General features: G+C 41.1%; 2 protein-coding genes across 11 annotated transcripts in view; one reads left to right on the top strand and one right to left on the bottom strand.

The window, feature by feature from the left end:
• The window catches only part of LOC308385998 (protein broad-minded-like), a 94009-nt gene that overhangs the window by 22269 nt on the left and 57344 nt on the right, over positions 1-14396 (top strand). For 3 of the 4 annotated variants that reach the window (XM_080865263.1, XM_080865264.1, XM_080865261.1), the window contains 3 exons: positions 3362-3520; positions 8323-8414; positions 9289-9362. In XM_080865263.1, coding sequence (XP_080721389.1) covers positions 3362-3518 — 157 coding nt within the window. In that variant the 3' untranslated portion in view covers positions 3519-3520; positions 8323-8414; positions 9289-9362. Of the gene's footprint in view, positions 1-3361; positions 3521-8322; positions 8415-9288; positions 9363-10005; positions 12773-14396 lie in introns of those variants that run through there. The other variant, XM_080865262.1, reaches the window with a different exon arrangement.
• LOC308385987 (polypeptide N-acetylgalactosaminyltransferase 17-like) lies at positions 524-13620 on the bottom strand (the record flags this gene model as incomplete). 7 transcript variants are annotated; one of them, XM_080865239.1, is made up of 10 exons in its annotated part: positions 524-1676; positions 1887-1963; positions 2064-2192; positions 3336-3495; positions 4411-4572; positions 8073-8168; positions 8513-8650; positions 8820-9005; positions 12771-12888; positions 13388-13620. In XM_080865239.1, the coding sequence occupies 7 exons, from the start codon at positions 13618-13620 to the stop codon at positions 3466-3468; spliced, it is 963 nt and encodes a 320-aa protein (XP_080721365.1). In that variant the 3' UTR covers positions 524-1676; positions 1887-1963; positions 2064-2192; positions 3336-3465. The 7 variants fall into 7 exon arrangements, with proteins under 7 accessions (XP_080721365.1, XP_080721363.1, XP_080721367.1 ...); XM_080865237.1 differs by having other exon boundaries at positions 1887-2192; XM_080865241.1 differs by lacking the exon at positions 2064-2192.

The raw sequence follows: 14396 nt of genomic DNA, 5'->3' as shown, positions 1-14396 counted from the left end.
TCCAGTAATGGTGACAAATCCTCCAGCGTTGCAATAGGAAGCTGCTCTTAAGCGCAGAAAGAATTGTTTCCAGGGATTTCTATTTGTATCCAGCTTGGCGTGCAGGATCCTTTGTGTAATCTATGCTTACATATGTATTTTACACACAGACAATGTGAAAAATACAACACATTGCTATGGATTGATGCTGAAAGTGCTAATTGCACTAAAAAATTTAGCTGAAAAAAATAACACCAACTAAATAGATAAGCATGTCTGTTAACAAAAACCCCCAAACGCTTTACCCAACTGGGGTTTTTCAACTACCTCACTGACAGAATGAGCCCAGGTATTGCCAGTGCCACTGATGGAAATGAGCCACAGCAGCTCTTCAGCACCTACAAATGAGACCTGCCCACACCAACAAGCAAGAAGGGAGACCAGGTGGCGAGCATCGCCACACTTTCCAATCCAATAAACTACCATTGCAGTTAGTAGTAAGTGGTTGATTAGTGCAGCAACAACAAAAACACACTGAATGTCATTTTAAAATACACAAAATGTTTTATTTTACATTCTATCGAAGTTCCTGCTGGAAAGTGCTGTACTGTACAAGATGCTTCCCTCACCGCAAACTCAGGTTTACTGCTGGATAAATTTTATTTCCACATTAGTCAACTCAACAACCAAGACAGAGCACAATAGAGACAATAAGGGGGTGGCTGTAGCTCAGGCGGTAGAGCAGGTCATCTGCTGATCGGAAGATTGGTGGTTCGATTCCTGGCTTCCCCCAGTCTGCATGCCAAATATCCTTGGGCAAGATATTAACCCCAAATTGCTCTCCGATGCATCCATCGGAGTATGAATGTGTGTGAATGTTACTTAGAAAGCACCTAGAACAATGTGCTTGTGCGAATGGGTGTGAATGGGTGAATGCACAAGTTGTGTAAAGCGCTTTGAGTGCTCAGAAGAGTAGAAAAGCGCTATATAAGAACCAGTCCATTTACCAATATGTGCACTGGTCTAATGATGTTTATGGCTCCCAAAGTATCGAGTATTGAGGTCTATTGCACTGTTGACTATTTACAAAAGTATTGCACAAAAGGTATTGCACAGTGAGGTGAAGAGGCACTACAGCTTAGTTGTTCCCCCCTCCTTTGTCCTCCTGTTTCCCCTCCCTCTCCCCTCCAGAGAGGAGTTAAACAGTCTGATGGCGTGTGGGACAAAGGAGTTTTTAAGGCAAGGCAAGGCAAGGCAAGGCAAGGCAAGTTTATTTGTATAGCACAATTCAACAACAAGGTGATTCAAAGTGCTTTACAGAGATATTAGAAACAAGAACAAATAAAAAGCATGATTTAAAATTGATTAAAACAAGCAAATAAACTAACTAACTAATTAACAAACAAACAAACAAACAAACAAAACAGTATATAAGTCTGTTAGTTCTTGTCTTGGGGAGAAGCAACCTGTCACTGAACAGACTCTTCTGGTTGTTAATGGCCGTGTGCAGAGGATGCCTGGCATTGTCCATAATGTCCATCAGTTTCTTTAGTGTCCTTTTCTCTGCCACTGTCACCAGGGTGTCCAGCTTCATGCCGACCACAGAGCTAGCCTTCCTGATCAGTTTTTCCAGCCTGGATGAGTCCTTCTTTGCTGTGCTGCTCCCCCAGCACACCACAGCATAGCACTTTAAGAATCTAAAAGATAACAAAATCTGATAGGTAAAAATAACATTTTGAACCAACTAGGTGGTTCCCAAAAATCTGGCGTGCTGTGAGTCCTTAAAAAAATTGAGGAAACCGGAAAAGTAGCAGGACTAAATAACTCTGTACAGCAGATGAACTGTATCTGGAAATCATGTCCTTAAGATGTAGAAAAATATAAAGAAAAGCAAAGACTTGAAGTACCTGAGAGATGCACTGGCCCTTTAATGGATCCATCTGCTGTTTGCTGAAGCCTCATCAGAAACGGTCTCAGTGGAAGGCTGTCAGGAAGCCATTTTTAGTGAAGAGAAACAGGGAGAAAAGGCTGAGGTATGGTAAATTACACGAGAACTGGACTATATCAGTGGCAACAGGTCTTACAGCATTATGAATTCATATTTGACATTTTTGGTTCAAATAATTGTTGATATGACTCCAACAGAGGGTGTTTACATCCATCTGTAAAACACGATGAAGGCTCTGCCAGTGGTGTTGGGAATCTTGAGAAAGCTGATGGAAATATGAACCAGATATTAAGATTTTCATTAATCATGCAGTCCCAGCTGAAAAGCATCTAGTTGGAAAAGGCATATTTTTATTCATTACGACAATGATCCCAAACACACGGTGAATACAATAAACGTATACCTAGATCAGTCATGGATTGGCCTCCCCAGAGCCCAGACCTCAACATTTATTAAAGCAGTGTGTTCCGGAAAGAGAGAGTCCAGGCTATGTTCGATAGTAAAGGTGGCCATACCAAATATTGACTTTCAAGTACATTTTTGCCTTATGTACTGTATTTCCATTTATGTTTGCACGTTTCAGTGAATTGCTCTGCCTATTTCCCATTTTCCCAGCAGAATATAACGAAATGAGGATGCCTCAAGACTTTTGCAATATTGTATCAGAAGGAGAAAAAAGGTGACAAATGTCCCAGTTCTTCGTGGTTAATCTTGTTAATGTTGCCTTCTGTTTTCTAATGGTTTCCTGCCAAAAACCCTAAAAAAGTGTTCTCCAACCTCGTGAATTGAAAACACTGGATTTGTTATAGAATAACTTCTAATTAGCTATTATTTCACAGAGGAAATAAGATAATCGATAAAAGAAAAAAAGACGTGAAAAGGAGACAATAAAAGAAGCCCCTTCCTTTCCCACATGTGCTAAACTTAGAGCCAAAGCCTCACCCTGCCGCTTTCCGCTTCATTAGAGCTGTTTAAACAAAACAAGTTTAAAATAGGGTTTCTATCTGAAACAGCACATGCAGTTAAAAGGCCAATGTGGAAAATAAATCCTTGTGATTATAGTTGAACAGGAAGCAGCACTTGCTCTGCCTTTCAGCCCCATTGAACAAGACGTCAGCAGCTCTATGGAGGTAGTTTAGTCTTTTTTACAAATTCAAAATTAAATATGCGAGCACTCAAAAATTAAGGTTCACTGAGAAATGTCCTCATTTTTTAAAAAGAAAGGCATATTCCTTGTTATTTAATACAACATTCAATTGATCAGAAATGTTAGAAATCATGGTAAATGGGCTCATCAATACAAAATCATGATTGTCTTTTTAATTGTATAACTTTGTAGACTACTTTTCCCAAACCATCACTCTAGTGCTCCACTGGCACCTCGTATTACTTAATGCAAGTAGTTTACAGGTGTTGTGTCGTGTCTTTCTACAGATGTAGAAAGGTCAGCTACTCAAGAGACCTTCCCCAAATCTCCCTCATCTTCATCTTCGTCAACGAGGCTCTGTCGGTGATCCTGCGCTCAGTCCACTCAGCTGTCAATCACACACTTGCTCAAGGAGGTCATCCTGGTGGACGACAACAGCGATGACGGTCAGTATAGATTAAATATTTTCTTCAGCTAATACCAAATAAGAAGAGTGGCTTTTTCGCCCTCTGATTAGAAGATGGTTTATAGTGAGTGAAACACTGCAGGACTCTTCACTGCTTGTCCTGCTGTGTGACAAAGAATCGATGTGGCAGAAGGTCTGCAGCATCACTGTTCAAGCTCTCCTCTTCCCGTGCTACAGGCTGTAACTCTTTAGTTTTTAAAGGTTACCCAAACAGAACTAAAAGACCAACAGAAAATTGACTTACAAAAGGTTTTTCACATTAAAAGAAAAAGAGAATCAATGCCAAAGTAAAAGGTATATTGAGTCGCTTGTTACCCTTTAAGCAGTCTGGGTTTAGTTGTCTTAAGAGGACCCCTTATTTTCTAGCATAAATATAATTTTACAACAGTTATTGTTCATATTAATCATAGCCAAAGTCTCAATTTATGTGCAAATAATCCCCGTTAACCAGACTGCTTTGATTTCAGTAATAGCAGAGATGATATCCTAATATAGTCATCACAAACAGACAGATCTATCTGTGAAGTCCTACTGGCCCCGGTGTTAAAACCTTCTGTTTGTGAGGGTTTTAACACAAAGAAAGGTGGCTTCAACGGAGGTATTCGGAATATAAAGGCGGTTCTGTCAGATAAAGCATGAACTACGGGGCTGCAGCAATGCTGAGTATGAGAGAAATGAAGATTCATGCAAAGCTACTCTCATATTAGAGTCCAAGAGAAAAAAGAATGGACCCAGACATGAGCTCAATAGGTCCCTTTTAAAATCTGACATATAGATACTTTTCCTCTCAACTCTATGCCAGTAAATTTTAGTTTCTCTTATAAACACTCAGTTATATCATTGAAAAAGAGATTTCTTTACACTTCTGACCTGAGAGAAATGCCATGTCTTCTGTTTCACGTTGGTCACCTTTTCACAATTGAGGAGCTGAGGAAAGTTGCTCATCTGATCGTACACCACACAACGAGTGTCCTCACCAGTGCTGCCTAGGGGTCCCAGAAACAGCTGACCTTCTTTAGTGTAGCGTCCTAACTAAGAGGAAAACAGATACGTCACACATACAGTAAACGGAAAGTTACTGAACTGGCTGAGTGAATACTCTTCTCTTTATTAGCTAACGATGAAATAAGTATGTGATGATGTACAAGTTGAAGGTAACCTGGCAGGAATTTTCCTTGATTATGCAAGCTGTTGGGTTTTTTTTTTGCTGCTTTGAACAAGAGGATGGTGTTGTTCCCAATACTGCTGAGAGGCAAAACATGTCTTTGTTCTTCACTGAGTGCTAAACACAAAGATTTTCCTGTACATCACTGCTAATCACAGTGTTGTTTCAGCAGAGTTCTAACCCACATATAGCCCTAACATTTTATATACACCAAATTCTGCAGTTTTCTCAACTTGACAGAAAGAAAAAGCAGAAGTGAGTCAGATTCTTCCCGCTCTGTTTTCTAACCTTTGTGTCTTTCACTTCAGCTTTTTCGTTCAGATTAATAGTAATTTCCACTTTAGCAGTGCAGATAAAACAGTTCCTTTGGTTGCATCTAGCTCTGAGGCTTTGAGTGTGCTGACGATAAAGACTGATTGGGAAATTGTTTATATCGCATTCTGTTCCTAACAAAGCATGAATAGTGGTTGCAATGCCTTGCAAAAGATATAAAGATAAAGCTTTCCATCAACCACCCAGTCAGCCCAGTTTGGGTCTTTTTGCAGAGTAACTGCATCCTGTTTGCAGTACATCATACAAAAGTTAGGTGATTTAACAGCGTTTGGACTCAAAATCTTAAAAAATCCCACTTGTGGTCCCTAGATGTCACTGCTTCTTCTTAAGAACAGAGTATTTATTAAAATGTTTTTCTAGTATCTTTGACCACTACAAGTTACATTCATCTTTTCACAGATATTCATATCGCACTTTATTTTATGCACTTATGTGCTTTATCTGTTTTGCATACACACCTACAGCCAGTCACCATTTAACCTAACGTGCATGTCATCGGACTGTGGGAGGAAGCCGGACTACCTGGAGAGAACCCACGCTAAGACACCATGGGGTCGCTTTTATCTCCGTGGAAGTGCAAGTGTGAAAAACTGGTGGTCTAATAAAAACTGAAGACTTTTTGTTCCATCAAAAGGATAACTTTAAAAAATGCAACTGAAGCATGTCTTGTGAAGAAAGTGTGATGCGGCTGTTCGATTTGTATTGTTGATTGTCATTTATGCTTAGAAATATTTACTTATATATGCTTAGAGTTTTGTAATTAATTGTAGATTGGTAGAGGTTTTGATCCTTGATAGTCTGCAAACTGTGTGTGTATTAGACAGCACTTTGGGAGCATGAGAGGTCATACCGTGTTTTATTGTTTTATGGTAGGATTAACGTAGTTGCGTCTGTTCTAGTCTAGTCTTTGTTTAGATGAACTGCAGGACTTCCTCACCGTGTTATCTAGGATGAACCATCTAGGGTGAGGGGGAGGCTACCCTCTTCCTGACCAAGGATGTTTGACCCTTTGATCAGCAGTCCACACACACACACACACACACACAGACACACACACACACACACACACACACACACACACACACACACACACACACACGCACGCAGTAAGGATGGGCGGACATGTCTCAGCCTCCACCACTCTCAGCACTGGAGCCCCCCAGGGGTGTGTTCTGAGCCCCCTGCTGTACTCTTTGTACACATATGACTGTGTGGCCACTACCAGCTCCACCACCATCATCAAGTTTGCTGACGACACCGTCGTGGTGGGCCTGATCTCTGATAACAACGAGACGGCCTACCTGAAGGAGATTAGGAATCTGGAGAACTGGTGCCAGAGGAACAACCTCCTTCTAAACGTCAGTAAGACAAAGGAGCTGATAGTGGACTTCAGCACTAAGCAGGAGAGGAACTACCAGACCCCCGTCATCAACGAGTGCCCAGTGGAGAGAGTGGACAGCTTCAAATACCTCGGAGTTCACATCACGCAGGACCTGTCATGGTCCTGTCACATCAACACCGTGGTGAAAAAGGCCCGTCAGCGTCTCTACCACCTCAGACGCTTGAGAGACTTCCAACTGCCCTCCAAAGTGCTCAGGAACTTTTACTCGTGCACCATAGAGAGCATCCTGGCGGGAAACATCTTAACCTGGTTCGGGAACAGCACCATGCAGGACAGACGAGCTCTACAGAGGGTTGTGCGGTCAGCTGAGCGCACCATCCGCTCCGAGCTCCCTGACCTGCACTCAATCTACAGCAGGCGGTGCTGGACCAAGGCCAGGAAGATCGTGAAGGACCTCAGCCATCCCAACAACAGACTGTTCTCTCTGTTGAGGTCAGGAAAGCGATTCCGCTCCCTGAAGACCAACACAGAGAGACTGAGGAGGAGCTTCTTCCCGCAGGCGATACGGTCTCTCAATCACACCACCACACAGTACTGACCCACACATACAGTTCTTACACACACACTGGACTTTCTGGACTTTGTTTTTGCACAACACTGGTCACTATATTCTTCATTTCCGGTTAATACTTGTACAGCTGCTGTTATTGTGTATATATTTATTTATATTTAGATTTCTTCATACATTCTTATATAGTTCTATACTGTGTATTGGTGTATTTTGTTGTACAGTTATTTTATTTTCAACTTTAATTTATATATTTTATCTTATTCTTCCCAGTTAAATTTACCCTTCATTCTAATTTGTGTTGTACAGTTATTTCATTTTTAACCTTAATTTATATTTTATTCCTTCCTAGTTAAATTTACCCCTTTTTAATTTTTCATATTTATTTCCTACCTTATTCATAGCCTTTCCTTTTTTGTTTTCTTTAGGTCACGAGCAGTTGTCCAAGCATTTCACTACATATCGTACTGTGTATGACTGTGTATGTGACAAATAAAATTTGAATTTGAATTTATTACTCTTTGTGTGTATGTAGACGTCATATGTTAACGAACTTATGCATATTCATGTAACCTCAATAAAAGGACAGTGGTACGGGAGGACGGACGAGAGCAACTGGGGCCAAGCGAAGGAACGGCGATTGTCCGGTTCTCTCCCGTGCACGAGTAACATGAAGCTTGCCTACTTCGTGTCTTGCTTTGCAGTGTAATTATATTGCCTTTAACGTTCCAGCGGATGGGTTCAAGCTACAAACCTATCAGCGGCACTCATTTTTCCAGAATTGAATTGAAATTTTAGCTCCTTTAGCATTTTACCACTGAAGCCTTGACTTTCTGCCTAAAGCACCTGTTTACCACTGTGAGCTAAAAAGAGAGGCCCTTAGGGCTGAAGGGATGAAGAGCTGACACTGGCTGACTCAGGGCTTCAACACAAAAAGTGCAAGACACAATTTTATTCTGACAGCAGAACTCGCTCCTTGGAGGATTTCAGCTGAGCCTGTGATTGAGACACAGCTGCAAATCACATCACCGGAGAAGCTCACTGTATGTTTTCATGAGAAAGCAAAGCAACTGGAAAAAGATGGAGTATACTCTTTAGTATGGTGGTGAGGAAGAGTGTTGTACCTGAGGACCCCACCCATGGCATGGGTGCAGGGTGGCTGTGTGGTTCTCCTTCACACCCTGATCCATACACAGGTGGCTTGCTTTAGAATTGCGGACCTTAAATACACAAAAAAAAAGAGTCAGACTTAATTCATAAAATATGAATATTCCCCAAAATAATTACCGATTAAAAATGTATAAAGGCTAAAAACAAGGATGTGTCAGTGTGGATCAGACAAAGTTCTAAATCTCATTTATTTTCTATTAACAGCTGAGAAGATGTGGATGTACATGCTGTCTGAGTCCCTGCTTTCTTGTTATATTTTGGTCTGTGGAGGAGATACAAGTTTCTTAGGACTTTGTGTAAGTATCATTTATTTAATTTCAGTGGTTTAATTTGTACATCAGATCTTACATCTACAAACTTACTTTTTCCTGTGTCTTTGTCCTTCATGGCTCACCTCACCGTAGAACAGCGTATCGTTGTACCTCCTCATCTCTGGGTAAACGTTGTCTAGGTACCAGTGAAAGCTCTTACATTGCAGACTCTTCCTCAGTGCAACCCTCTGTGATATGTCTCCGTAATCAATACCGTGGTTCTGCAAGAGCAAAGGAAGTTATTATGCCTAAAGTCTCTACATAAATTGTGGAACCAAAAGAAAAACTGTTTGGCTCTGAACATGGACATCTGATAGTCACAAACAGACAAGCATGACTGACAGCATCCTCTCTAAGAGAGGTCTTGGTGCAGAAAAATGCCGTTCTCACCTCCATGGGGATGTTCCAGGCCAGGTAGACATTGGACTTGTACTCATCCATCCAGACCTCTGCCACACGCAGGGCATTAAGGCGTGTGTGGAAAGCTATGTTACTGTGGTAAGGTTTCTTCATTCGTGCAATATGAGCCACTCTGGAGCAAGGCAGCACCTCCATACTGCCTCCACACAGCCACACCTGTGGGTAGTAGGAGTATGAATTAAAGCTCACAATAATATACTGCTGGCTGCTGGGCAGCAGGAAATATAAATAGGCAGATGCACAGTCGCCGCGATGTCCTGATTTATAAAGTCAATTACAGCTAACAGCTGGAGCATAGAGCACCTGGAAGGACGTGTTTTCTTTGTGCTGGAACTAATGAAAGCTAAATCTGTACATTTAGAAGTCCTTCTCGGTTTTTCTTCTTGTTTTCTGTTATATAAAAAATATCTAATTGTTGCTTTTATTCATTTTTTTCTAGCCAACCTTAAGGGGCATCAAGAGGAGCTGAGGTTTTCGGCACTTCAGCACTGGGTTAACTTTTAAGCTCCAACTGTGAGTATACATACATAAATGCATGTTTTTTTACTTATATTGTTTGCTGTGACAACGTATCATCCAGAGCACTCTCCCAGTCAGCGAATACACCATGATGATTCCAGGCATGTCATTAAAGATCAACAAGAAGAGACGGTCAGAAGCACAAGTCATGCTTGAAGATGTGGCCAAAACATCTTCTACAGTTCACCATGCTATTTCCCAGCTTTGATGTAGGACAGCGGGCCAGAACAATAAGACATGAATGCTAGCATAGCCCCAAGAGCTACACAACAACAGAATAAAAAAAGAAGCATAAAAGCAAGCAGTTTACACAATCATAAAAGCATAAGACAACAAGTGAGTTTTGAGTTGGGACTTAAAGAGAGAGATGGAAGAGATATTTCTTAAATCAGGAGGTAGGGAATTCCAGAGTCGTGGAGCAGAGCAGCTGAAAGCCCTGCTCCCCATGGTGGCAAGACGGGGGGAAGGGACGGAGAGAGAAAGGGAAGAAGAAGATCTAAGACATCGAGATGGGGCAGTGATCTGAACCAGATCAGAGAGATATGGAGGAGAGAGATGATGAATAGCCTTAAATGTGTACAAGAGTATTTCTTCTTCCTGACCAAGATTCGTTCCTTTTGTTGCTTCTCATTAACAGAGGTCAAAGAAAGTATAATGATAAAGTGGAGAACTACTGGACATCATTCATTTTTGGTGCTAAAGGTTTAAGAATTAACTGCAGCAGAAGAGCTTCACCTGCTTGTGAAGTGGTTTAGAAAAGAAACCTCAGAGCATGAAGGTTGAATCAATTATCTCCTCATACAAACCACCCAGCAGCTGAGCTGAAAATGATATCAGAATGGCTAGAACAATGTTATGGTGCATCTAGAGCTACTGAAACAGCTCTTAATGCAAAACTTTAAAAAAGAGCTTTTTGACCTAGCAGACTTGCTATTGAAGAAATAGGAAGCTGAACAAGATAACTTCCTCCCAGGATCCTCTCTGGAAACAGCCAGTGGTACTCATCCCTTTTTCCAAAAGCTTCTACACAACCTCAGGAAAAATGGACATGCCCAAATAAGGGCATCATGTAGCTACAATCTCTAAGTTGATCAGTGGTGGAATCCAATGACCTAGCTGTAATCCTTACTTCATTCACAATGATAGCCATCAAAATCAGCAGGTCAAGACTGAGGTATCCTCTGCAGGTTTGGAGAACAAATGTGCAAAGCCAGCAACTGACCAATTAGGAACTATCCCAGCCACAGAAAAACACAGCCCTTAAACAAACACAGAGGCTTCAGAGGAAAACCCCTTGAAGAACAGATGAGAACAGGACATGGTGCTGTGAATTCATTCATGCAGGACTGTGAGTGAGATCAAACCACTGGACCCTGAATTGACCTCTCACTGTTAGGTAGAATTGTTGTGCACATCCACAAGCTTCAAAAGGAGATTAACTGCTCTCATAATGAATAATTTACCCAGAAAGTGGATCTCGGCAGGGTACTCACAGAAGAACTGAGCATCAAAATGGAAAAGAAAGAAGATTTAAGACACGTTAGGCATGGTTGTTGTTGACAGAAGGACTGGTCTGAGTATTTTGGAAACTCCTGATCTACTAGGATATTTCTGTATTACCATCTCTAGGGTTATCCCAAGGGATGGTCCAAAAAAGAGGAAATATCCAATGAGAGACAGTTCTCTGGGTGAAAATATCTTGTTGATACCAGACCCGACCAGAGACTGCTTTGAGCTGACAAGAAGGCAACAGTAAAACAGATAACTTCTTCTTAAAAACCACTTTTGCATTACTTTGAACCGTGAACCTTGAAGAATTTGGGCTAGAGCAGCAGAGGACCATATCAGGTGCTACTCTTGTGAGCTAACAGGAAAGTCTCCACAGTCAGGGGATCTCAATCAGATAGATCACCTTTGGTATATGACGCAATGGGAGATTCCCATCGTGAATGCACAGCTGACAAATCTGCATCAACTGCATGAGGCCATCATGCCACGATCAATCTTTGAGGAATGTTTCCAGTACTTTGTTGAATCTATGCCATGAAGAATTAAAACAGCTCTGAAGGCAAAAGAGTGTCCAACCTAATACTGACAAGGTGTATCTAATAAAGTATCTGCTGAGTGTGTCCAACCCACGAGCCTTCTGCTGTGAACATAATGAAGACATGGATATCCAAGCTATCTGAACCCACGTCAAAGTGATGTGAGCGTAACAGAAACTTCAAACTGACAGGTCGCCAAACAATTGCACAGATGCAACCTATTTCACTCCTGACAAACATTCCTACTGGATAAAAAGTAGGTCCGTCAGTCTTTCTTCACACTGGGAACAATATGAAACATGTTCCATCCACAGATAAGGAGCACTACAAACAGAAAATGGGCACATAGGTTTTAAAGATAACCTATGTGTTTCTGTTACCCAAGGACACGGGTGCTAACCAACAGAGGGTATGCCAAAAAAAAACATTTTACTGCTCTCTGCCACACTCTAAGATAAATAAGCAGTACTATGATTTCATGTAAAAGATGTTGGACAACAACCATGCAAAATTGCCCCATAGAGGTGCTGATATCTACCGCTTAACATTCATTATCCCAAGAATCCTGTTAAAACCCAAACAGTCATTGATTCAAGTGCTTGTTATGAAAGAGTTTCTCTGAATGAGGGCCTTCTCCCTGGACACATCCAAACAATCCTCTTGTAAGGGTTGTAGTGAAATGTAGAAATGTTGTTGTCGCAGGGCAACTCTGGATATGTGTCCCACTGCTTTGTAGTAAAAGAGGAACAGAAAGAAATGTGGTTCTTGAGATGTGACATTGTGGGCTAGATTCATGTCTTTGCTAATACTTCATCTCCAGCAGTTGTAATATATTTATAGGTGCGTTGAAGCTGAATTTTAGCTGTTTTATTGCATCTGTACACGTTTACTTATCTAGACTTAATTTTGGGGGGAATCTTGATATTTTTGATGACAAGATATAAGAACTTTCCATTTCAGATTCAAGTTATGACCAAGTCAACTCAAAGACAAGGCAACCGTTTTTGTCTTTCTAAAAATATTTGATTGTTTAGCTTGCTGGATAAAAGCCAACACACTCGGGTTGTGAAAATGTTTGACGTTATTTTTTCAGGAAAAATCTAATAACCTTGCAGAAAAACAAAAGACTCTCCAATCTCTCAAAATGTACAGAAACAAACTCCAACCTTCCTGCTCTGCTCTACGTGACCTATTTATCTCCATTGCCCTGCTGTGAGCTGCTCACACAGGACTGGTCCTCCAGGACTCTTAATGGGGCCTCATCAGTGGTGCCACGCTACGGTGGCCACTGCTCCACTTAAAACCTACAGGGGTAAAGAGGGAGCAGGAACAAGAGGAAACTGGGTGACACACAAACCCTGATGCCTAGTTCGATGTTCTCCCCTCCGTAGACGTCCATGCCTGAGTCGAGTAGACCGAGTTCTCCAAAGTAGTCCCGATTGGCCACAAAGGAGCATCCAATCATGGCAGGCGTCCTGCAGCCAGGAAAACACACTATCATGTGACACTGAGCGTTTGCAAACACCAGAATGTGTTTTTTTGTGGCTTTATCTGATGTTTATTTTGGAGTACTTTTCTACAACCCAAATCTCCACTATGCAAAGTTTCACACTTTATATTTCAGCCTATTATGTGGAGGGTAAATCTAAACATTTTTGTGCATACTCATGCAATTTATTCTTATTTTTAATTAAAGAATGGAAGGAAATCCAATTTAACACAAATATATGGGTGATAATCAGATAATTAAAATCCTATTTTCACCACTCTCTAATTTAGGCTGTAATTTTTTTATTGCTTTAATGAAGTCTGGTTTCCCATCAGGAGCTTTTTTTCTTGTTTTCCCCTAATCTTCCCCAAAACTAAAAAAAGAACTTGGTGGCAGTTTTATTGAAAATCTTAAAGAAGTGGAAAAAAATACATCTCAGAAGTGTGAGATCTGTGTTCACGTTTAAATGGGAGAAGCTGGCATACCTTATTGGTGCAGACATGTCTCCCTCCTCCCACCACTCTTTGGGTGGATTAATGTACATGCACCACAGTTCCCAGTTGTAGCCATGGCCAGAGTTCTCATAGCGCTCCACCTCAAAGGTATCGTGCTTGATGTTGTCGATTGACGGCAAGATAATCCTCTTGTGGTTTTCTTTTATTCTAGCTAGAACTGGTTCTGACCTGAAAAAAGTGCAAACACACACACACTCACACATTTAGTTGACTTTACTTTGTGCAGAAACAAAGTTTATAACATCTTTTAAGAGCACCACTTTTTTCATCCACTTCAGTCAAATAGAAAGTTCCTTGTGTCGTCCCAGTTTTATCACTAATTCTGTTTGATTCAGCCGAGTTGAGCTCTGCAGGGGGCAGTGAGAGAACTGCACGGTATACCTTAAGTTATGCACTGAGCTCGAAAATGAGATCCACAAAAAGACATCAACAGGATGTGGCAGTTGTCTTAGCGGGGTTAATAAGGTCCCTCATTGCATGCTAATTTCTTGACAGTATTTAGCCTTTGATTCAGTTCACCACCAAGCGCTCAGCTTTTTTGAATTAGTACAAAACCTTCATTTTTTATGGTTACTAAAAATTTACTTTTACGACAAGTTCTCCAAGAGGGGTCCTGTTTTGGTGTGTGTTTTATGTGTGCTTGTGATGTTTTTTTTTAAATAAAATCCGTTCAACCTGATCCCACAGCCTCAAGTGTCTCATTTTAAAACTTCTCAGGCGTGAAATAGCTTGGCTCTTCCTTTTATGCAGCTTCAGCTATCCTTTGTCTTCTCTTTCCATGGTTTCTTTGCACTTTGTAGCACTCTTTTAACACTGATACCCAAAGCTCTATTATTGTCATTGTTGTTATCATGAATAAGTAGAGAGATACTCCCATACGGTTTATGACAAAATTTAATCCGAAGTGATTGATGGCCCTAATCATGACCTTTTGACCTCGCCCCTCCCCCCCGGAAGCGAGTAATGACCGTGACGAATT

The sequence above is a fragment of the Rhamphochromis sp. 'chilingali' genome (assembly GCF_963969265.1).
Source record: "Rhamphochromis sp. 'chilingali' genome assembly, chromosome: 18".
Taxonomy (NCBI): Eukaryota; Metazoa; Chordata; class Actinopteri; order Cichliformes; family Cichlidae; genus Rhamphochromis; species Rhamphochromis sp. 'chilingali'.
Note: the sequence above shows the minus strand (reverse complement) of the source record. Positions and strands in the feature narration are given on the sequence as shown.